The sequence below is a fragment of the Chelonus insularis genome, unplaced genomic scaffold, assembly GCF_013357705.1.
Source record: "Chelonus insularis isolate UGA/USDA-ARS -01 unplaced genomic scaffold, ASM1335770v1 contig_82_pilon, whole genome shotgun sequence".
Taxonomy (NCBI): Eukaryota; Metazoa; Arthropoda; class Insecta; order Hymenoptera; family Braconidae; genus Chelonus; species Chelonus insularis.
Genome location: NW_023276770.1, coordinates 94,158 through 120,195, shown reverse-complemented (window position 1 = coordinate 120,195; position 26,038 = coordinate 94,158). Strand labels below are relative to the sequence as shown.

Here is a 26,038-nt window from a genome sequence, read left to right as displayed (position 1 = left end):
ACATGTGAGGTGCACGTGCAACATTACACGCACTAGCGTAAATACATTCGCTTACTAATGCTATCTTATTCTTACATATTAATTTTTATTTCGTTTTTTCATATTATTATTCTCTTATTATTCATGAAAAAAAATTTATTAAATGTATTTACTCTGAACAGAATCATTATTGCTTTACAATTATCTTGAGCTTTAAACATTCCTTCACTTTGAAAAACTTTTTTAAATTCAAAAAAATATTATAAATGAAAACAAATTCATGTTACTGTTTGTTTTCTGTACAATTTTTTAACTCTTCATGAAAGTGAATAGCGTTCTATCGTTTCTCAACTTTTTTATCTTGAAGCCAAAAGCATGTTGTAGTCAGTTGAACATTACATTACATTGGACAACGATGATGCGGTACAAACTTATCTCAATATTTCTCGTCAATCTAGTGAGAAAGATGTTTATTATTGGATAATCCATGTCGATAGTTTTAAAAGAATTCGTGACCCTAATATTTATTATCATGGTGATTGCATGCGTAATTATACCATGAATTATGATCGCCTTCAACGTAAATTAATGGAAAATATAAAAGTTAATGTAAATAATGTAAATTGTAATTATCGTAAATCGTAATCAAACAACAGTGTTAAAACAGAATTAATCAATAATGATTGTTATTTTTACAATCTTAATCCCTCTTCTACAACAATACGATGTAAAGAAAATGAAAACTCAGCGTTTAAAAAGAATGAAGCTATTCAAATCGTAGGTAATTTGATTATGGAGAAATTAGATCCAGGTGAAGTTTTTAGTTTAAATGAATTATGTGGTAGAAAATCATAACATTAAAAATTTCATTCAATGTTTATATAAAAACTAACAGATACCTGTGACCTGTAGCAGGATAAGAAAGTGTATAGATGAAAATATATAATCACATCAATATTTTCTCGGTTATAAGTAAACTATTGCTTAATGTTAACAAAAATAACGACTGTCCGGAATTAGGTAGGTGTCCGGAAATAGGGCGGTTTACCTTAACCAGTTTAATATCGAACCAATTGATTTTTATAACGATTATGTTATGCTAGAACGTGATGGAAATGATAAAAATTCATTGCATAAAAAAGACACATGATAAAAATTGTATGAATCAAAAGCTTGTTTAATATTATATATTATATTTACTACGATGGTAAAAGAAAAACACCTTTGCAAATGAATCATCTAAGCATAAGTGTTAGTTATAATGAAACATTAAGATTTTAAACAAATTTGGCTGATTATACTGTTTTAAAATCTGAAAAAAATGTTCCTATCCTTACACATTTTGATGTATTTACATTTACAATTGCTGCATTTGATAAGTTCGATAATAATGTTACTACAATTTCAGGATTAGATAGTATAGACGATACGATTGCTGTTTTATTTAAAAAAAAAAAATACTTGAATGTCATTAAAAAATAAAAAACTTCATAAACGTATGTAAAAAAACGTGATTGAACATTTAAGAAACTATCTTTATGTCAGCAATTAAAAGAATTTCCAAGTCCTACTGGTTCATTAATTTTACCAAATGATTCTCCAGTGTAATAAAATGTTCATGATATAAAATCTGGAATGTATTATGATTTATGCACAAACGATTTAACGTGGTCGATTTGTTGTATGGATTTGTCACACGTGCCAGAGTCTATTTCCAAAATAAAACGAATAATACCATCGTGGTCTGCTTTTCATCTATATAAATAATATTAGAGTTATTTGTGTGCTATTAAAACGTAGATGACCATTTTTAAAATCTTTATCTGTCTGTCTGGGGTAATCTCGGAAACGGCTAAATCAATTTTTGAAGCCATTCTTGTTTTTTGGTAATTACAGTAAATTGATCTTTACATTAATTTAGAAGAAAATGAAATTCGAATTAAAAACAATTAATTTAATTTATTATTATTAATTCGTTATTTCTTTATCAATTCAATATCACCGTATTTTCCTAATCAAGAACTAAATAATAAGATATATATTAAGTAAATATTAATTTCATTGTTGCCTTATCGAATTTAAACATATTTTCTATTTTATTTTTCTTTTACCGCCTAAAACTATCAATTCTTGCCATCTGTTGGTTGAGTATCAATCATCATTCTGCCTTATTGGCCATTGTGTTAGGTTATAAGGTTATTATCAATCTATCTTGTCATCTGGGTACGATTCACCATAGTAATTAATTTAAATGTTCATTTGTTATATTTGTTGTTTATTAAATATTATTAATTGAGTTATATAGGATGCCGTTGACATTTATATTGCCCCAAAAGGGTCATAAACTTTTAATTCACGAGGGTATATTGTATGCTAAGGAAAGAGTAAACAAAAATGACATATTATGGCGTTGTGCGACTAATAAGAAATGCAATTTATTAATCCACACGGATTCTAATCTCGGAACAGGTAAATTATAAGCTGATATTGTAGTACATGTGTTTGAAAAATGTAATGAATTCTCCTCCATCATTTCGATATCAGTATACCCATTCATTGCGTTCAATAATATTTGTTCAAAGTGATTCTGCAATTGTATTTCAGCATCATTTACAGGTGTCTCCATAATTTTCATGGTTTGAAATGTTGTTAAAAGTAACCGAATAATTAAGAAGGTTAACTTTCATTATCAACAATTAAGTGTTACACAATTTTTAGAATAAAAGATAACAATATTTCTATTCCGAGCACACGATTTTATACACATATAGAATAATGACTATTCATCAAAATTAATATGAATGCAAGATGCAAAAATATCTATTCACTACAGTATTAAGAAAAAGCGAAAAAAAATGTTACAATTTTTAAATGATTAAAATATGTCACATTCGTTCAAAATATTAGCATTGAATAATCCGCATATTACAATTAAAGAAATAATTTTCCTCAAAAATAGTTTATCAGTAACTGTGATAAGAATTATATGTATGATTGCCCACATGATAATAAAAAATAATATTTGACTAATTATAAACTATTCAGTCTCTAATTACGATGTATTTTATTCGGTGATTATTGTGACTATAAATAATTAATCAATCACAATTGGAAATTTTTAAATTGTGATTTTGTTTACTGTCGTTAATGTTATTTCAATAATTGTAAAGACACGCATCTTGTAGTTTTTTATACTCTTTCAATGAAAATTGGTTCCATCAAAGAATAATTTTTAGTTTTTGAGTTATAAATTTTGTTGTTATTTTTGATAAAAAAAAAATGTATATCCGTAACTTTCATAAATATGTAAAGGTATTTTTTATCATTTTTGTGTTGTTTTTAACGTGTAAGGTCGTTTGGGAAAATTTCGATTAGAAATATGTGAAAATTAAAAATCACCTTTATAGGGTGTCAACTCTGGGGGTGATTTTTACCCCTTCAAAACGTTTTTCGTTTTTGGTTCATCATTTTCGACGTAGATTATTCTGTAGAAACCTCAGCTAAATCGACGATGACCACCACGCGAGGTTTCCTCGTAAAGTATTATTTATCAACAATTAGTATACACAAAACTGTTTTATACGAGAAATTAATTATTATTTCTCTGGAAATAAGTAGGATATTCGACTGTGATAATAAACAGTTTAGATAGGATCTTTTTATTTTTTTTTCATGGTTCTTTTGTTTATTTTTCGTTTATGGAACGTTCAAAACTTTGATATAAGCGATAACTTCCTAATAGGAAGTTAATAAAATCCTCTGACATGAATAGGCATTTTCCTTATTCTGTAGTAGTGAAACAAAAATTTTCCGCGCCCACACTAATTGCAGGAGTACGACTAATATCTATAATCATGTTCAAGAATGTTTTTCCTAGAACTGTACTTGTCGTAGAACATCCTAGAAATGTACTTGTCAGAACTCATACTAGAATAAATCTTATCAGAATAATAAACAAAAGAAGAAAACGATAATCATGATACAAAGAATTTTATTTACCTTTGACACGATCAGAATTTTCTAGTTATAGTTGTTATATGCTTAGTCAATACATGACTTCAGAAAAGCAATCCAATTGATTACTAATGTTGTTTTCGTTAATTCCATTCCATCACCATTTGTATGCAGTTCCTCCCTCATGATAGTTGATTAATACAACGAAAAGTCATTGATCCAGTAATATCAATTGTGACTGCACTTAGGTTGTCACAATAAATTAGACCATCTAATAATTGGGATAGTCCTCATTCGCTGAGAAGGCCATATAAATACATGGACTCTTTCATCGCTTCGGTGAGAGCTCTAAATTCAGCTTTGGTCATTGATAGTGAGACTACTCGCTGCTTCTTTGACTTCCAGCTAACCACCGCTCCTCCGAGGTTGAATGCATACCCTGCGTATGCTCGTGAATCATCTTCATCGCTTTTCCAGCTTGAGTCCGCGTAGCCAATTAGTTTATCAATTTTTCTGTTGTATACTAGTCCCTTGTTGGGAGTTCTTCGTAAGTTTCTTCGGGTCAGTCGCTGCCTTCAACTTGGATGATAGGCTCGCAGGTATGCGCTGTGGGGTGCAGCTACTCATTCGAAATTTTGCTAGCACTTCTTCCACATATTTTCGTTGGGTTAGACCTATTCGCCCGGCCTACAGCTCCAACTTGATTCCTCAGCAGTATTCAGCCTCTCCGAGGTCCTTTACTTTTAGTTCTCATTTAATCGCTTATTTGAATTATTATAGTAATTCTAGATCGTTCGACGTCATCAAACCGTCGTCTTCATCAATAGATATGGGTCGGAGATCGTCGTTTCCAATCCTAAATTGGTCAGTATTTTGCAATTTGTTGTACCACATTTTGCCTGAATGTTTCAATTCGTACAACGATTTTAGGAGTTTGCATACTTGATCTCCTTTCTTTAGACTTTTTAGCATTCTTACCGCTTATACTTATATCGCTGAGTTTTGTCATTCACTTTGAATAATTTCTTTGAGAATTTTCTTTAGGTTCGTTGGAATCTCTACGTATAATTCTTTGTCGAGTTCCGCATTCAGATATGCCGTAACTACGACCCTTTTGATAGATGCTTGATTTCATACCAGCTACTGGTGATGCTAGTAGTCGAATCGATTCTGGTCTAGCTACTGGAGCAAATGTTTCGTTGTAATCCGATTTTGGCCCCTGAGTAAATCCTCTGGCCACTTTTTTCGCTTCTTTGCGTTTAATCATTCAATCGACAGTTAACTTGTTTTTCAATATTACTTTGGACACTATTATATTTTTGTTTTCAAGTCTTTTACAATTTCTCAGGTGCCATGTTCTAAATGTGAACGAACTTCTTCGATGAGAGCAAATTTCCATTCCATTGATTCCGCTCTGTTGATCTTCGCATCTTCGAAGTCGATGTCAGCCATCATTGCCATCTCTTCGACGAATTGAGTTTCCATAATCTCTCGTTCATTGTCTTCTTCGGCTTCTCGGTAATCTGGCGATTTTTCTGGATCTCTCTTATTCGTATCCTTGGTCTTTTATCTTCCGGGAATAAAGATGTTTTGAGTTCTTGTTTCTTACCGTGGCTTTCTTCGTCTGTTGCTTGTTCAAACACGTTGTCTTCTTCGTCGTTTCTCTCAAGCTCCGGTGCTCCATCTTCAGATAAATTTTTGTATTTCTTGAATGCTTGAAATACCTGGTCTTTGCTCTTCAACAAGTACAGCCCACACTAGCCGTTACAGTCATCTATAAATGTAACGAATTGCCTATTTCTGCCCTCCGATTTCGTACTTGACAGTCGGCATAAATGTGAGTATACAATTTTGAGCTCCTTTCTGTTCTCGGCGTAAACGGCTTCGATGTCATCTTTCCTCGATGACAGACGTCGCATGGCGTCTTTGCTTGCTGACTGGATTCCCGTAGGTGATACAGGTCTTCTACTCGATCTGCTATCATTCTCGTCTCACCATTTAGGTCTTTGATGATGACATCATCTCTCCTAAATAAGATCTCTCTATCTATCATTTCGAGTGATTTTGGACACAGAAATCAAAGTAGTGCGAAGATCCTTGATTAGTAGTATACTACTCAAGTTTAACGTTACCTGACATTCATCCATCTCATTGGTGATGTTTGCTGTCAGATAACATATGTCAGTCAACAGCCTCTTGCTGGAATACATATTTGACGTACATCCGCTGTACAAGCACCATCTTGTCGTCGACGTCACGTTCCTCACTTCCTCGGGTTGCGATACCTCTATGTAGTGATTCTCTACTCGCTCGACCTCTTTCGCCGAGTTTCTGTCTCGATCTGGACATATTCCTGCCCAATTCCCCGCCTTACCGCATATAAAACATGGTTACTTTTCTTTTGTTTTATATATACCATGTCGGTGACTGGGTGATCAACTGCCGACATATAGAGCATTATTACTTCCAATGTCCATTTTCGTTAAATTTCGGCTTCTCTTTTCGTCTAGAATTTTACTAATCAGTGTGTCTGTATTGGTTAGTTCGTCTTTGAACCTGAATGTACAGCGATAGTTCTCAAAGCTTGGAGGTAATCCCTTGAGAATGAATACTACCAGTATATTATTAGGTATATCCATTTTCATACCCTCTAATTATTCGACGGCACTCATAAAGCTGTCCAGGCGTTCTCGAAAGTCGTCGTCTTCGTCGATCTTGAATGATGTGATGTCTGTCAGCAGTTCTATCGTTCTGACTTGACCTTCGATGCGTGTATTGTCTGCAGCTTATTCAAAACTTCCTTAGATGTCTCACATTTGAACACTGTCTTGAGCTCGGCGTTTCCAATGGATGGCAAGATGTCTGCTTTTGCCTTTTCGTCATCTTTTCTCCACGTAGATACCTCACGATTTGTTGCACCATCGGGCATTTGAATTTCACCTCTATCATAATCCCATCGATCATGTTCCACCAGGATTGATTTCATTCGTATCTGTTAAACGTCGTAAACACTTACTCGTGACTTATTCGCCACTGGACCCATAAACTGTGAGAGTTGAGCCGAGGTGATATGCTATTGAATAGTAAGAAGTCAATAACTATTTTAACTGTGCACTTTTCTTGTGTCACGATACACACTGCTTTATTTCTATAAAGTATATAGGTTCGCTTTTGGTGGTGTGCGTAGTATTATGTCTCACAGCCATAAAAAATTTCTACTATATTTAACTACTAATTCAAGCTGACAGAACTTCGGGAAAATTCCAAGAATGGGGAAAAAATGTTGCAAGACTTTTGATATGACGCAATAATTATAAATTTTTTAGCATAATTTCTTGAAACTGCATTTGTTATGACTCATTTTGTGTTATGTCATTTCTCTATATGTTCAAACTAAAGTATGTTTAGTTTTTATCATACTTTGAAAAGGAGAAGTAAAAACCTATTTTATATCAATAGTATATTTTTGATGAGAACAAAAAATTTATAGAGAAACAGTTATCAACACAAATCTTATGTTGGTAATTGTGTAATTATTATATTTTTCAGATCATCATGGAATAAGTAATGCTGGAGACAACAGAGATGGACATCATGTTTTTCTAGAACGGCCACGATCGTCTTGTGAAATGCAACGAGTACCAGGCATTCAGTAAGTAAAGTTTTACATAGTCTCATTTTTAGCTTGCTTCCAAATATTAAAAATTTGAAAAGATACAGCAACCATGTTTTTAAAGTTTTGTAAAATACGTTGTTAGAGCTTTAATTTGTACTTTATAAGTTCACAATTTTCCAGCGTAATAGTAACTCAGCTTGTATAACATGAAACAAAATTGATTTTCTTATCATTCACCATTATATATGAGCTACGTGATGTATTTAAACTATATGCGTCTATCGTTTCGGTTAATAATTTTTCTCTCATGGTATTGATGAGATATAAGCTCAATTCTTGTTAGACTTAAATTCACATAAGTAAAATTATTTTATGGCAGATTGGCCAATTTAAATGTTCAATTGACTATTAATAGAAGTATTGAAAGAGTATCGGCAACCTTCCTTTAACATTTTCAAGTCATTCATTTAGGATGGGCGATGTTGAGCAAAAACATCGATATATGACCATCGATTTTTCAATATTATTACATGAATTTTTCGATATTTTCTGAAAAAAACATCGATACATCGATGTTCTTGTGAATAGCGAGATACTTTAAATTACAAAAATTTTAATATAGATGTAATTAAAAAAAAAATTGACTAATGAAAAAATAAGAATATTGAAAATATTAATTTTATTGATTTTACCTATAATTTACATAAATTATTACTTTTACGTAATATTTTTTTTTTATAAATTTACAAATTGTTGATGCTCCTATCGTCTCACTGGAAACATTTAGAAGAATTAATTGGTGCGTTTCATACGATTTATTATAATATCAAATAAATTTAATTGAAATATGTTTTGAAAATACATACAAATGCACGGCATCAATACTTATGTGTATCTTCCTGACAGGTTCTTGAGGTTTAGGAATATGACCCATCGCAATGAAGTTAATTGAAGCTCTATCTTTTGCCTAATGACTGTAAAAAAGCAATAAAAATAAATAGTGATCAAATCGCTGGCGCACCTGAGTTAGTAGACATTGTTTTACGCTAAATCGAATTATTAACTTCCCAGTGGGAAGTTATAGTAATGGGCCTGATTTTGCGAGTCCCGAATTTTTTGATATCTCTACGTTTTAAGGTCCTCAGAGTCGAATACGATCTTTTCCCCGTAGACGTCTGTGTGTGTATGTATGTATGTTCGTACGTTCGTTCGGAATTTTTCTGGTCGATTATCTTGAGAACAAAAAATGATATCGACATGGGACTAGTTGCATTCGACGCATAATTACGTAACTTAGAACTGATTGGATTGTTAGCAAAATCGGTCCAGCCATTTTTTTTACAGAACCAAAAACCTAGCGAAGGTGGAAAACGACCTGAATTTTGCAATTCATAAATTACACCATTTTTTAGAAAAAATTTCAAGATCTTTTAAAAAATATAAATATTAAATGATTAGAATACTTGTATGAAAATATGACAATATTTCATCGAAAAAAAATTTTTTTTAAAAACAAAATTAGCAATGAAAGAATTTTAAACTCGTGTCAGGATTTCGAAAATAGCATTAAAGACGCTATAATAGAGATGCGAGCATGACCAAATTGGTCATTTATGATCGTCATGTCACGGTCATAAGACCGTTAGCTGACCATCACTGAAATGACCGACCACCAGGTTAGTCGCGACATCTAATGGATAATTGTATGACACTCTAGTAGCATTTATTCATTTATTATATTTTGAATTGTAACGTAACATAACGCAAGGTATGTAAATAAAATAATATTAGAGATTTAATATATCAATAAGCTTAAAAAATAGATGTTTCATTATAAATTATTCTAAAACTATTGGTATTAAATATAAATAAGTTGATTTTCTTATTTCTCAGTCAAATCGTTTTTTCGAAGATATTCTTTTATATTGTTATATTCTTCAATAGCATTTACTTGTTGAACGTGATCAAAAGAACCAAGTGCTTTTATTCCTTTTTCGTATTGAGATTCTGAGTTTTGTAATTTTCCAGCTCCGTCATCAGCTGGATCAAGCAGAAATGAAACCTGTTGTTCTTCATACATTTTTTTACAGTTATCACAAGTACAAAGCAATGATCTCCATCCTTCGGACCAGAAACAAGAACCAGTACATTGTTCAGAAGGTTTTGCAAGTTTAGTACATCTTGTCTTATACCATCAAGCTAGATGCTGATAACCAAATTTGTGACCAAAAAATTTCTGACTGTAAATTGGCATTTCAAAAACGGCGGTCATTTGAGACAGTCAGTCACATGACGGTCGTATGACTGCTCTGTGACCATAATCATAAATGACGGTCATCCTGCATCTCTACGCTATAATAGTCAGTAATAATTGTTAATAGTATGGAATTATGTCCATAACAATTGAACATTGTTACTAACAAATGATTATTGATCATGGTAATAATTAAATAAAAAATTTGAAATTGTCATAAACAATAAAAATAGAGATCCATGCTATACATTTTAATACTTCTAACGCATAATTTGTTCTTTTACTAAAGAAAAGTTACCGAAAGTATGACATAAATGGACACTCTGTCTTTCTGTTTATATTAATTGAATCTGTTATAAACAATTGGAAACGGGTTCTATTTGAGATATTCAAGTCTATCCAACGGAGATTTTTTGTTCCATTTAAGCAAAGGTACTGACTAGATTAGTTAGTAGTACTATCAATGAACAATAATTACATTGTACAAATCGTAGTCACTTAAACTGAATGGATGTCACTTATAAGTTACTGAATAATAACAGAATGTTAATTAAGAATCACTGAATGATAATTGAATATCTAAAAAATTGGCTTAACTTGGTGTGTTCAGTATTATTGATCTCCCACACGAGCTTAACACGCTTCTCAAGTCAAGCAAGATTATGATTGTGCACGTGGCGTTAGCCTATCATGCAATGCAAAATGAATTTGATTACTTGAATTTACTAAGAATCGTCTAGAATTATTACTTGATTTCTTTTTTGGATGGATAACTGAATGATTTCTGTCATTTTGAATGTCACAAACTACACAGATTGTCTCAAGAAAATTAGATTTAGATTAAATGATTTAGAATGTCGTGTTAACACGGAAGAGAACGGAAAAAGAATAGTGACAAGAATTTCATTAGTCAAAGAGGACACTGAAAATTGGTCAAATGGGTGACTACATTAAAAATTATTAATTATTAGGTAGATTGGTTATCAACCTAGTCCGAAGATGGCCGCCAAAGTTCCTGTCAGCTGGAAATTCAAACTTGAGAATTAATTAATTTTCAACACATCCTATATTTTAATTTTTTTTTTTAACCTTATCGAAGCCTTATTTTTTCAATTAATATTATTTATAAATTATATGAATTTCAAACCCAGCACTTTTATATAATAACAAGTGCTCTTCTTGATTGCATTATTTAAAAATTCATAAATTCGTTAATCTCTACGAGAAACCCCCATCAACAAATTTTTTCAACTCTTTTAAAATTAATGAATAGGGAATTCACACTGCTCTTGGACTACAAGAGATCGTTGGTACAGCTTCAGCGTGATCATGCCCTGAGACTTTGCTAGAGATCCTGTAATGCATACAAAACCTACTAGTCGAAGGGGTGATGAAACGCAGAATAATTGCATCAACAATTATAATAACTTTGTTCTTTTATCGACGCGGTTAACAATAATCGGGAATTATGCTCTATTAATTTAAATAACTTTAGACTTACAAGTAGCAATATAATTACAGAATTATGGATCGTCTTGAAGAGACCAAATTATAAATAAGGGCGTAATTGAACTCTTTGCCTTTCTCCTAATTATGAAGCAACGGATAATTTTTTTTTCATAATAAGTTTTTCACGATAAAACACAGACGTACGGATTTTGAAAGAGAAGATTTATTGTATCTGGTTTATTCTCACTGTTGGAAAAGCTGTTAGTGGCCAGAAGAAAGTTGTTGAGGAAAGTACTCCGTAAGCCTGGATATCCATCCGTTAGTGGTGGAGCAGATCTATGACAGCTACATAGGCGGTCATTTGCTGACTCTAGGTCCAACGTGGGACATCACCAGTGAACTGTCTCTTCATTTCTGTCGATGGATCTTACCGTTATTGATAAGTGAGTGTAATTGAGCTGCAAAATTTTTTTTGTATAATTCATCGAGCGTCACATAGGATGATTCGGAAATGTCGTATTCAAGAATTTTGGTGACAACGTGATTTGTCGTGCCGTATCTCTAGATCTTTCTTAAGACTGAAATTTAGTATTTTCTTAGACTTATGAGTAGTCATAGTCATTCCATAGATGTTTGATTAATCCAATAAATTAAGGTCGTTGTCATTATTTTATATCCAAGAGATTCATTGTAAAATGAATTGTTATAATTTAAAAAGAAATTGTTTACGCGCTTTGTCACATCGATAATTTACAATTTATATTAATGATTGACTCATTTACTTGTGCCGTCAAGCTGCACGTGAGAATCTACAAAGAACTGTGGGTGATTGGATCGTGATTAAAGATTTTGTTATTTAGCTTTGTGTAGACAGTGAAATAAGTTTGACGTAAATTTAATTTATTGAAAATACTAAATTAATTTTTTTAACGGAGTTTGAGTGATAGAACGGAATACTAGTATCTGACCGAACCTTATCCTCTCAGTCGTTTAATCAGCAAGAAAATTAGTGTTTAGACGACGCCAAATGACTAACCTCATAATTAGAATACTCAAACACCCTCGATTGACCAGCAGAATGACGGTCAAATCAGTATCAGCCTAGTAACGGTTCCGCCCGGATCCTCGAGAGTAAATAAAACGTCCAGAGTTAAACAAGAATTCAGGGCATAAAAGGTATAAAAAAACAGGAAAGATTGAAGTTCCTGAATTATATTTTGAATGCTTGAAGAAACTTTCCTGATTCAAAGGGAAGAAATCAGAAGGGGTACTACAAGGTCATGGATCATAATCTACGAGCAGTAAGCGTAGAACTTCATATTCTACGGTATTGGAGTATTCTGTATTGTAGTCGAATGTATGTGTGTAGCGCGTGTGTGGTAGTAATAAAGAATCTTAGTGGGGCAGCCGAAGAAATCGCGAGAAATCCAGAATGCTAGTCGGTTATTGTAAGAATGTTATGTGAATATTATATATCATTTAAGTTACCTGAAGGAACTAAGGGAAACTTAATGAATTGATCAAACCTTACCTTGGAGATTGACACTAAAATATTTATTTTTCTGAAATTGAGGGGCTCCCCATTATTTCGTTAGACTGTAGATTCAAGACTACCTGGCGCTCATCAAGGGAATTTCATAGAGTTTTTGGGACTCTCACACGGGTCGCTAAGCTGGCCTACACCCGTCAGTCGAAAGTTAGCTTTGCTGAGGTGGTGTAGCGTTTCAGTAATTACCAGTAATAACCCATGAAGGTTTACGCTCCATTTTATTATTTGATATTTAATATTAAAATCTAAGTGGTTCAATGTTTAATAAATCGTTCGAGGTTATTTAAATTAAATATGATTTTGTCATTTTGGTGAGTAGAACATTATTCTCTTCCATATCTAGCGCCCGATTTTTTAATTATTTCACTTGAAATCAATTTATTTATGAATTGCACTTCAGATTTATCTAGAAATTCAATAAATTAAATTTTATTCAATCAGCGTCAAATTAAATTTATTTTTTTTATTTATCTTGAGATTCGTCGAAAAATTTTTGGAGAAAGAATTTAATTACATAAGCTCTATATTCGAGATAGTCTTTTCTCATAACCTACATGAGCTCTCTGGAGCGTTCGTGTTTACTCTCTTCTTTGGTACGTATGTTTGCTCACCCGAAGCTAAGAACTCAATGTAAAATACGTGCTATGGTTGAAAAGAGTAATATCCGTGTTATTGTGCTCGATGCGTTAAGGCGTACAAAGCGAAAAATTCCAATGAATTTTCGCTCTCCTGCTCTCAACAAGCGACTCAAATTCACCAGGTATATAAGGCAGCACTGGTGTCTCGTTGATCCCATAAGAGTGCCAAAAGTAGTAATACAGCACTCTTAAAGCGGCTTTATGCCGGTGACGAAACTCGCCTCAATTATCGAGGTTTAGCACAACAACCTCTTTCTCTCAATTTAAAGTCTAAATCAACATCAGGAGTATCAGGTTTTAAAATTAATAAAGAGAGGATAACTGTCATGACTTATTCAAATTTTTCAGCTTCATTATTGGTAAATCTGCGAAACCAAAAGCAATGAAGAATTCTTTAAACAATTCACCAGTATGCTATAAAAGGCAAAAAAGTGCTAGGATGACTAGTCCTATTTATTGATTGAGTAATGTATTTATCGCATGGATTCGGATGTTTACAACAAACATTGATTGTAACTATCTAAATTTGATATAAACAATTACTAATGGGAAGTTCGTCGTGTTAACACAGACAAAGTGGGCTCAGACCTATTTTTTATTCATTAAATGATACAATACTGTATTATTGATCATACTTGATTGTATATTTCACGTTTCATGTAAATATATTACAATATGATTGTTCTGACTTGGTCGAAGGTGTTCTGCCGACGGTCTGACATTTTTTTCCCCACCGAATAATTAGAGGACTAAATGTCTCTTCTGCCAACTCATCTACGCCAATTAAACTACTCTAATTAATTCCTAGGTGTAGATATCCCTTCTTAAAGACCTAGAAGATTCCAGAATGCAGATTTTTGGATAAAATAGTACTATTTAGTTCAGTTGTGGTCAGTATTCTTCGGTTACTACCAGTAGAGTTGTACGTAGCTCGTACTCGGACGTCTCTTAAGCATCATCGGACGATACCAACAGATAGACAACTCGGTATAACAGTCAACTCGCTACGTGTGTACTAGCAAAGAGCTCACGCAGTCGAACTCTCTAGTGAAAACCCAGCCAACTCCTTAGAATATTCCTCAGACATGGAATAATTCAACAGTCAATAATCTACAGTGATGATTGTAAACTCACCAATCAGCCTATCTCTCATTAGACATCATCAGTAAGCTCAAGTTGGTCCGAATCAGCACCTTCCTTACAAAAGGCACGAACGATGTCAGCTTCGACGCCTTACGGCCTCATGGACAGACACACACACATGATCCACACACGAACAACTCGCTTGTGTCTCTGTGTCTGACGCCAACACAGTCTTGGAAAACTTACAACTTTCTAGTGATTTTCCACTCATCAGACAATTCATCAGTGAACTCATTATCAGAAATATAAACAAACTCTTTGTGTGAAATATCAGTGAATGCTATATCACAAATCTCAGTGAACTCAAGACTGTACACAGACAATTCAAAGATTCAGTTTCAGTGAACTCATTTTATCCAGTTATCAGACAAACTCTCGTATCATTGTTTTTGCTTGTTACTTTTATTTTAATAATTAATAAATCATTAATTGTTTGGTTAAATAGTGTCAGTCAATTCATTTACAACCGTTTAACAGTCTTGACTGTTCTAGCATCCAAAAAAACCTCAAAGATACAGTCCATTCAATTTCTGATTACCGTCCACCTGTAATCTCGTTTCTATCCGTTTACACTAGTTCAGCGAAGTCAGAACAATGGTATTTAATTAGTAATCGTAAACTCACCCATTGACAACCTATTGATTTCTTTAGTATAGGCCACTTATTAAAAATATCAGTATCATTTAGAAATTTTTTCGATATAATGTTAGTAACTCTGGTATCATACGATGAATCCCAATCAACTAAAACCTCATTCCTATCTCTATTATTTACTAGCCAGTCTTCACTACTTTTAAGTCATTCTAAATGCTTGTTTCTTTGTGGCTTTTTGTAAAGTTACAAAGTTTTTCTCCTGTTTTTTCCCTAAAGCATCAATTAATGCTAGTGTATTTCGATATTTGTCAACTAATTTGCCCTTGGATATTTCAGACTTGTTCTGCCTGAACTAGATTTTAAAACGGGACAAACGTGATGTAATTGTTTGATGTCAGTCGTGAAAATACTAACCATTTTTGAAGCTAATTCGTCAAAATCTTCATTTTCAAGTTCTCTGTACAAAATAAAAGAACAATTTACATATGTAATAAATTCATTATGTCATATAACGTTTAAAAAGTCAATAGTAATGAAAAGTATGTGTTGACAAGAGGTCAACCTTGCATTAGCCTACCCGTTTAAGGATAGGTTAGTTAAATGATTGTTCCAGAATAGAGCTTATTAGGTAGTCAGGTTTACACAAAATATATAATCTTTATTTTAGCACTAACAATAAACAATATACACTGTACAAATTGATATTTTACTGAATAAATGGATGAATGTCTCTAGAAATAACTGAATGTCAATTGTAATCACTGAATTTTTTCTTGAATGTCTAAAAAACAACTTGATTTAGTGTGTTCGGTATTATTGACCTCCCAGACGAGCTGAACACGCTTCTCAAGTCAAGCAAGATCATGATTATGTACGTGGCGTTAGTCTATCATGCAATACAAAATGAATTATAACCATTTAATTTCGTGTAAATTTTTAATGGTTTTATAAATATAATAATATTAGACAGTTAAGCAAAAAAGATTTATTACTAACAAATAAATCTTTATTTGTATCAAATAAATGATGTAAAATAATTTTAATGAATTCATTAAGTCCCACCAAATATATTCTTCTGTCAGTGCACATAAATGATATTTTTCTTATTATAACAAATTTAAATGTGGAGCCATTATATGATAATCATGATATTTTATTTTTATAGCATTCATCCAAGTTCTCAGCCACCTGGGCCCCAAACACCGATTGGAAATAATACTGGATCATTACCCGATTTAAGTAATGTTCATTACTCATCACCACTCCCTGTTCCTTTAGATCACGAAGATCATTCAAGTAGTACGCAGTACACCAATGTGAGTATGAAAGATTTTATTTTAAACTTGTGTAAAAAAATTGAAAATTGTCTAATTTTTTTCAAACCTTTTAAGCTTTCACCTTCATACTTTAATTTTATCGGCATTATTTGTACGTTAATTGCAAATTAATCCTATAGTTTTATCCACTAGCATAAGACAAAAATTCAATTCATTAACCACCAAATTTCGTTGTTACGTTTAAGTCCATCACTTGAAATAAATCTTATGTGTGATCATTTTGAATTATATGAATTTATAATATATTAAATTATGAAGATTTTGATCAACTGCCTTTAAACATATACCTGCCTTTATACATATTGTATATTAACTGGCAGATTCCCGTGAGTTCGTCCGCGTAATGTGTATAATCACGTTGCATAATAATGGATTGATCGAGAATGTGTTAAATAGTAATTTTATAGTATATATAAACTTTTTTTAATACGCATTACAGTGTAATAGTATTAAAAAAGGAGCGAAAAAATCGTCGTTATTGGCTATAAAAAATGTGCAAACGCTTTTGTACAATTAAATTTCTGCCCCTTAACAATGCTTGTATTCGGGACAACTCAACACTCAGCATTTGATGAGTCAACACATTTAGTCCGAACACAACCATAGTAAACACATAGAAATCAGAGTGATGACTGTTAGGGCATCACAATTCAAATGAATAAAAATTAACTTGATAGTATGTTCAAATTTATTATTGTTTCTTATTTACTTAATTATTAATAATAATTAAAAACATATACTTATTAGATAGTTGACAATAACAACTATTAACCTATAGTAAATTAGGAATAAATCTGTAATTGCACAACCTAAAATTCACAATATAAACTTAGTTAAATTCAACAAACAATTGAACAATTAAAAAACGTCAATAAAAGTTGGATTTTTAATTTTACAATGGAATTTGTTAAATATTGCCACAATGAGGTGACTGATGACTCCATATATGTAGTTATAACTACAAGGAGAAAAATAGTAAGGCTCGTAATGGTTTCTTAAGCGAGTAAAAATGATAATGTTGATTTTACATCAAATATTATGAATTGTAATTGTCTTTAAAGGATTGTTGATATTATTATGAAGTTATAAAACCTTTACAAATAACATAGAATTTAAGAATTAATAAATTAAAAACTTACTGGTGTCAGATCGGAATATTCGTTGACAATACTATTTCCAACAATACTAGAAATGTTCAATATTAAAAACCAGTGAATATTTTTGTTATTAATTTATTAAGGGAACAACAACGGGTGAAGGCGGGATAGCTGTACTTCTGGTCTTCAGGAAGAAAAAAGAATTCGAAAATTAATAAATAAAGAACTTACTGATGTAAAATCAAAATATTTATTTATATTTAAAAGCAATGCTGTTGTTAACAATGCTATTAAATTTTAATGTTTCAAATGAATTAATTTTCTTGTTGTTAATTAATGAAGGGAACAACAATGCGTACAGACAGAAGAGCTGTTAACAATTCTGTTGTTAACAATACTGCTCATTTTCAATATTTTAAAAACAAAATGAAGTTGTCGGAGTAGTCATAAAGTCATCAGTCACTTTTTTTTGATGATATAAAACAAATTCTACTGTGAAATTGAAAATCTAACGCTTATTGACATTAAATACGTGAAAATTATTTTCATTATTTAATTAATATTCAACCATTTTTTTTACTAATATTTAACCCTGAAATGCATTAGGACACATAAAAATTATTTCCATCATTTAACCAGGATTTCACCGTTCATATTCGGTTTAAAACCAGAGTAATTTTTTCTTCTTTAATTCGTTTTTAACTATAAAAAACTGTTGAATTTCGAGTCGATTTTCTAACCAGTATTTAGGTTTTCCTGTCTCTTACTTCAAGTAATTAATTTAATTTTTTTATAATTACTGATACTGTAATGAATCGAAGTTAACGCACAATATCAATTCAAAAATGTAATTTGTATAAAATATTTATTGTTTATTACAATATTTGTTACCGTTGAATTTAATAGTTTTATGTTTTAAACAGTTTCAACATTTAAAAAATTTAAAATTCGCGCCTATTACTACCCAACAGTGGTGTTCAGGCGAAACTAATCACATACATCCAATCATCACAAATATGATGAATTCCGCCATTTGTGATGCCTATGTTGACTTGTGTTAAGTTGTCCCGAGTACAAGCAATAACTTAGCTGTTATAAACAGAAAGAGGTTACTTCTATTCATTTTATACGTGTAGTTACTTTTCTTTGGGTAGAAGTAAAAATTTCTCGTTACAAGAACTTAAATATATCGAATAGATTCCGCTTATTATTGTTTATAATAAACTCAATTGTTATATACAATTTACATCATAAAAAAGTATCCTATAACCTTTCCCTGAGATTACCTTGAACAGACAGACAGACATTAGAAATTTATATAGTAGTATAAATTTTGCAAACATGTACAGAGCATTGTGAGAAAGGTTATGGGCTACTTTTTATTTATGTAAATTGTTTATAACAATTGAATTTGTTTAATAAATCTATTCAATCTATTCAATATATTAGAACTCTTTCAACGGAAAATTTTTTCTTTTGCTGAAATTAAGTTACAAACCATTTTCAATATATATACAAGCAAATACTTTTTGGATTTATTCCAGAGTCCTCAAACGGGCAGTCCTACCACCTTATCGCTGATCAGCTTGGCGCAAGCTGGACGATTATCCATACCACAGGAACACAGCCCATCAGAAACCCAAGTAATTATCCTTTACCTTATTGGAGTTTATTGATAATCATAGTTTTAATATCATAAATATATGAAAAATACCAAACGGTTATTTATTACGACAATCGTGGGCTCCGACTATAAATTCGCTTTTCTGTATAAAATGCAAACTGCTGTAAATTATATCATATATTTCTATTACAATATTCTTAATCACACTGTTTAATGTTAGATTGGTCGTATTTTACAATATTATTTTTATTTAATTTTTTCAATTAACTCTTTCAAACAATAGTCTATAAACTGAATAAAATAACCCTGACAGTTTCAGGAAAACTGAGGAAAAAATGTAAAATCACTGGAAAAATGTTGAAATGATAAAATATTTTTACGGTAAATTCATGCAAATTTTTATCAGATTTTTCAAAAGAATATATAGTAACACGTTTTTTTTACTGAAAAAATCTAAAATTTCGTAGGTAAAAAAAATTTGATACTTAGGAAAAGTTGACTCTTCTGCAGAAGTGGCTTTGAGTGAAATTATAACAATCACATTTTATTGCTGTTAATGACAAATAAGTAACATTAATAAACTTATTTTAAAAAACCTAATAGTGCTAATAAATTTGTACGATACAAATGCGTTCGAGTTTTATTTAACTATTTTAAATATATATATTTTGCTGATGAGTAGATGATGAATAATATTTATTTTCTTATGAAATTCTATTTGTGACACATGATTAGATACAAATTTATATAAACATATATAATTGTATAGAGCTCAATACAACGTATTCCATATCATTGTATATCATAATATAAAGCTGAATATAATCGTACATAACTGTATAACTTTCTATAGAATCGTATATAACGTTCAAAAGAAGTTTTATAGCATTTTATCCAATTGTAGATAGTTATATAAGAGTGTATGTTTTGGTATAAGATTTTATACAATCTGTGAAATATGATTGTATACAATTCTCTATAACTGTATAAAATTCTATAAAAATTCTGTATATAACCCTTTGAGTCACAGTGGTACTGCCAGAGCACCACCTATTTAAACCGCAGTCAAAAATGTTCTACTGCATATTTTGGTCTGGATATTTGTACACGAGGGTTTTCAAGTTCGTAGATCACAAAACCAAAGTTATATTTGCAAAATTCACAATGGTGGATCCGAGATGGCGGAAAAATGTGTGAAATTGAACTAATCATTTCGACAAACCAATCAAACTTTATTCTACTGCATATTTTAGTCTAAATATTTGTATTCGGGGGTTTTCAGGCCCGTTGATTACAAAACTACTATTAGCTTTGAAAAATTCAACGTAAATACAATATGGGTTTTCGGAATCACGAATCTAAGGTTAAATTTAAAAAAATGAAAATGGCAGAAAATTATGTCTGATCCGTTGGTCTAAACGATTCAATTGCACAAAATTTAGGCCGCTATCTTGGATTCGTCATCTTGAATTTTGTAAATCTAAGCTCATATTTATAATCAGCGACCCCAAAAATAACTGAGTACAAAGTTTCAGGTCAAAATATGCAGTAGAAAAAAGCATAACTCAAAGGGATAATTGCATTAAATTTTACAAAATTCCATACATTTCTATTCAATGATTTTTTATCGGGTTTTTCACGGATAAAGTTTTATACAGTACAATCTCCTATCTGTTGCTCTCTCTTATTTGATTCTCTCGCTCCTGTTACTAGGAAAATTTCCCATCTGTGAATTGTCCTTATCCCTTCTTAATTTTTCCTGGGCTATTAAAAATTACGTGGCGTATTTTTTTAAACTGCTCATAATTTCATATTTATATGCGCAAAGCTACCTTAAGCTAGCTTAAGATGCTAACTTATAAACATGCAGTTACAACAAAACCATGCTAGCCTGCCTGTTGTGCCACAAACTAACAGGTTTTGGACATGGGCGATTATTAATAGGGATTTTATTGTAAATTGATAATTAATGAGTAATTAACTTTCTCATAATTAAACAATAAGAAGACAATGATCAGGTGCCAGGCAGAATCAATTCGCCAAAAATTTACAATAAATGTACAATCAATTTTATACTGAGATGTACCTTGGCTTTATTAAATAAAAAAATTATATTGAGACTCTCAGAGTGCGGGTACAATAATTAATAGACTTGATATAAATAATTATCATAATTCGACATCCGGTCGAGCTTACTGAAGTACCAAAATACTAATAATCGATATATATCAATCTTTGGCAATTAATTATACTTTTAATAATAAAATTCAATTAATAATTAAGAATTTAGCATACAAAGTTTTTCTCTAGCCGTCTCGAACGTGCTAGAAGGTTTAAGGCGCATAACACACTTACTCGCATAACCCATGCGGTGTGAAAACTCCACAATGCGCACACACACTAATAATAGACGAGCAATAAAATTGACTTGTATGATACAGTGTAAAATAAAAATTAGGCGAAGCCAGCACAGAAAAACTTAGCTTACGATATCCCACGTTGGGTCGACCGAGCTGGAGAGATCTGCTTGGCTTCCGCGATGACAAGATGGCTGCTGTACAACTGTTAGCTGCCGTTGAACTCTGTAGTCCTTGATTTGGAGCACCACTCAGCTCCCACTCAGACTGCCAGAGGATACAATTGAAGACCACACGTCTTCGGACAATAATAAGGCGACAGATCCCGTCAGATGAATCAGCTGGTAATGTCGAGCAAATGGCTATGGCTGATTATTCTACCCAAACGGCGCGAATAACATCAGCTGACACTGTCACAGCACTGCTGACCGACTAACTTCTGCTCGTGTAGTCTAGTGATTGACTGACTCGCATCGGCGATCATATACCTACTGTGATCCCGATAAGTGGCGAATAAAATCTATTGATTGACGTGATTGTTTTAACTTCCCAGTGGGAAGTTATAGTAATGGGTCCGATTTTGCGAATCCCGAATTTTGACATATCTCCACGTTTTAAGGTCTCCAGAGCCGAATACGATCGTTTTCCAGTGGACGTCTGTGTGTGTATGTACGTATGTGCGTTTGGAGTTATTTTTCGCCTCGATTATCTCGAGAATAAAAAATGATATCGATGTGGGACCAATTGCATTCAACGCGTAATTGCGTAACTTAGAACTGATTGGATTGTTAGCGAAATCGGTCCAGCCATTTTTTTGCAGAACCAAAAAACTAGCAAAAATAGAAAATGACCTGAATTTCTCAATTTATAAATTATACCATTTTTTAGACGGAATCTAGAGTAGCGGTAGATACTCGGCGCCATGTCACCTGCATAAATTATACCATTTTTTAGACGGAATTTCGAAATCTTTAAAAAAATATGAATATTAAATGATTAGAATACTTGGATGAAAATATGATGACAATATTTCATCGAAAAAAACAATTTTAAAAAACAAAATCAGCAATGAAAGAACTTTAAACTCGTGACAGGATTGAGAAAACAGCATTAAAGGCGCTATAATAGTCAATAATATGGAATTGTGTTCAAACAATTGAACATTATTACTAACAAGTGATTATTGATCATAGGAATATTTAAATAATAAGTTTTAAATTGTTATAAACAATGAAAAAAGGGACCCTTTCTATATATATAAGTACTTTTAACGCATAATTTTTTCTTTTACAAAAAAAATGTTACCAACCGTATGACATAAATGAAAACATACTTTTTTCGTGTATAACAATGAAATTTGTTGTAAATAATGAAAAAAAGGATCTATGAGGTATATTCGAATTCTTTCAACGCACAATTTTTTTTTTTACTGAAATAAAGTAACTAACCATATCAAATGAATAAAAACAGACTCATTTCGTTTATAACAATTCCATTTGTTATAAAGAATGGAAACGGGTTCTATTCGAATTGTTTTTTCATTTTTTCCACTGGGAAGTTGGTCGTGTGGACCTTTCGGGTCACACCCAGACCACTGCAGAGCACTGATATTTAGTAAAATTAATTGCAATTTTTCACGCTTACAGCGTTCTTGTAGCTCACGTTCAAGGCTACGAAATTCGAAATAAATCATTAATGAATTATTTAATTATTTAATGTGAGGGATTTTTCGATGTCGAAAATCACCTCGTTACAAGGTGAAAAGCTTGTGATAAACCATTTTTTTATCAAAGTACAGGTCAACCAAGCATTAGTTTAATGACTATAAATGACGGGTAAACTGTGCACTTTTTTAAAACATCGAAGCATTGCAGATTTATCACTTATATATAAATGTAATTTGTGGGTGCTCGAAGAATTTGTACATAGCATTACAGTTATTCGATTCTTTGGAACTTTTCGACCTTCAGCTCTTTGTATACTTCGTAAAACCAGATTTTTTTGGTAAAACTTTGTAATATAATGTAGTTTTGTCGCAGTTACATATACAATCTAACTCCCATGACTCTTTTAATATGATTTAACTTTGACTTAAATGTTTCACTTCTTTCCAGATCAGCTGATGCTTTCTCACCATGAATACTTCTCTGTATTCATGAAGTCTATGTTTTTTTTAATTTATCAATCCAACTATCATTCGCACTGGAGTTTTCTTTACTCTCAAGTTGTTGATTTTAGTAAATTGCCTTTGTCTTCAAAATGTGTCCAGAAACTGGTAAATTCATAGAACGACATTATTAAAACCATTCGACAAGTTTTTTTCTCTTCTATACCCGTGTATCTCCTTTTCTTGAAATTGCCATCACATTTTTCTAAAACTATTTTAGTTTCTAAAATATCTGCTTTCTGTCTTTTATTAATGGAAATCGCCTGCTTCGTAATATTCTATTTAATTGCTAATTTATCTCGTGATTCTCTGGATTCTATTCCTTGCAAAATTTTATATCGATTATCAATAATTAAATTCTTCTTTTCTCCTGAAAATTCATTTTATTTTTATATACTACACTATTTTAAAAAAGTGAAAAAAGCATATAATGTAATATGCATCTGCTTGAATGGAAACACTTTGATATAAGTGTTTCTATGTATCAAATATTACTCGATATTATAATCACATTATTAGGATTTTCTGAGTTATCCATTGACTTTACTTTACTTTTTTCCCCACTAATTGAATAAATTTTTTCACATTAATTAGAACTTGTTATGTGCAAAGATATTTATTATTATTAAATTGAAAAATTAATAGCTGGGTACACAGAGAAAATGTTTTTACTAAATGTAAGTGAGAATTTTGAGTTACAGTAGAAACTCGATTATCCGGCTCTCAGTTATACGGATTCGCGATTATCCGGACTACCGACTCATTATATTAAAATTACCTACAAGTCGAATTTATGCAAGCATGAACGTGTCGGAACTGGCATTACCCCGCACGCGCCCCGTGCGATCGCTGCCCTGCGCGATTCGTTATTGTTTTCATTAGCTAGCTGTGTTCCTCCGATCTGACGTGTGTCACGTCTATATATTTAAAAATGTCTATATATTTTAAACTGTAAGTCATTACCTTCAAAATCTTTAGCTTCTAAGCGAGAGAATTCAGCTCCAGAATATAAAACTAGCAAAGAGCGAGTAACGAGTGTTGTCACATGGTTGTAAATACGTGGGATTTAATTGAAAGGAAGACGTTGAACAAAGCTTGGAACAGAGTACTTAATCGTGAGAATAAAAATTCAATAACTAATTCGGATGATTCTATTTTGGAGGAAATTAATGACTTAATGTTGAATAAACAAATATGCAAGAATTGTGATGATGGTGATATAAAAGAGTGGGTCACTTGTGACAGTAATGATCAAGGCTTTCAAATTATGTCGGATGACGAAATCGTAGAAAACATATTGCAGAGAAATGAACAGCAGGAAATGGAAGAAGATGAAACATAAGAAAATCTAGGTGTAGAAAATGATGCTTGATCATCTCATGATGAAGCACTTCATGCCTTGGAAACAGCTCTCAAGTAGTTTGAAAAACAAACTGAGAGTGATACTGTAGGTTTACTACAGCTGAAAAGAATTCGTGATATAGCAGCAATAAAGAGAAAAAGTGGCTTACGTGAAATGACAATTACCAAATATTTCAAACCATATTAACCTTATTATTTTATTTCATTATTACCAAATATGTACACATTGTAAGCGTTTGTACATAATTATACGTTCGCACATTCGTACCTAAATATTTTATTTTATGATTAAGACTGCAGTATTTTAGTATGTACGTACATGTATGTATGTAATCTAAGAAGATGTTTCTCCTAATAATGACTAAGAAACGTTTTAAATATCAAGTATAGTTAGAAGAACTTAAAATTTATTGTTAAATAGAAATATTTTTACTTTTCAAATTCGCAACGTGTACTTGCCATTTTTGTACATACATTTAGTGAAAAAATTCTCTCCGTGTAGTGGCCAAAAGGCTAAACGAGGGATCTGAGACTACTAAGGCTCTTCTCTTCTGATATGTAATACTAGAAGAATTTGTTATTCAAAAGAATTGTCGCAATGAAGTATCTTATGAGAACTCACGCCTCAGTTAATGAAATTTATGCGATGAAGTAATTTATTATTATACTTACCGCTGAGTTTGGACAAAGGTAGATAGAGGTGCTTCCTCAAGAGAATTTCGACGTACTAAATATTTTAGTCGTTCACTTCACTTTACTTAAAAATGAATTAAAAGTTCAGTAAATTACAACTAATAACAGTAATAAAACTCTCGAAGTGATTCATTTATTTTTAAAACCATGTGTGTTTCACATATGATCCATATACGGCTAATTCCCCATATGCGATCATATAAGAAAATTTTTTCCTGGGAGGTC

General features: G+C 31.8%; 1 protein-coding gene across 6 annotated transcripts in view; it reads left to right on the top strand.

Moving 5' to 3' along the window:
* The window catches only part of LOC118071403 (CREB-regulated transcription coactivator 1-like), a 108,375-nt gene that overhangs the window by 33,330 nt on the left and 49,007 nt on the right, over positions 1–26,038 (top strand). For 5 of the 6 annotated variants that reach the window (XM_035090553.1, XM_035090549.1, XM_035090552.1 and 2 more), the window contains 3 exons: positions 7,483–7,585; positions 16,342–16,492; positions 19,155–19,253. In XM_035090553.1, coding sequence (XP_034946444.1) covers positions 7,483–7,585; positions 16,342–16,492; positions 19,155–19,253 — 353 coding nt within the window. The remainder of the gene's footprint in view (positions 1–7,482; positions 7,586–16,341; positions 16,493–19,154; positions 19,254–26,038) is intronic. The other variant, XM_035090551.1, reaches the window with a different exon arrangement.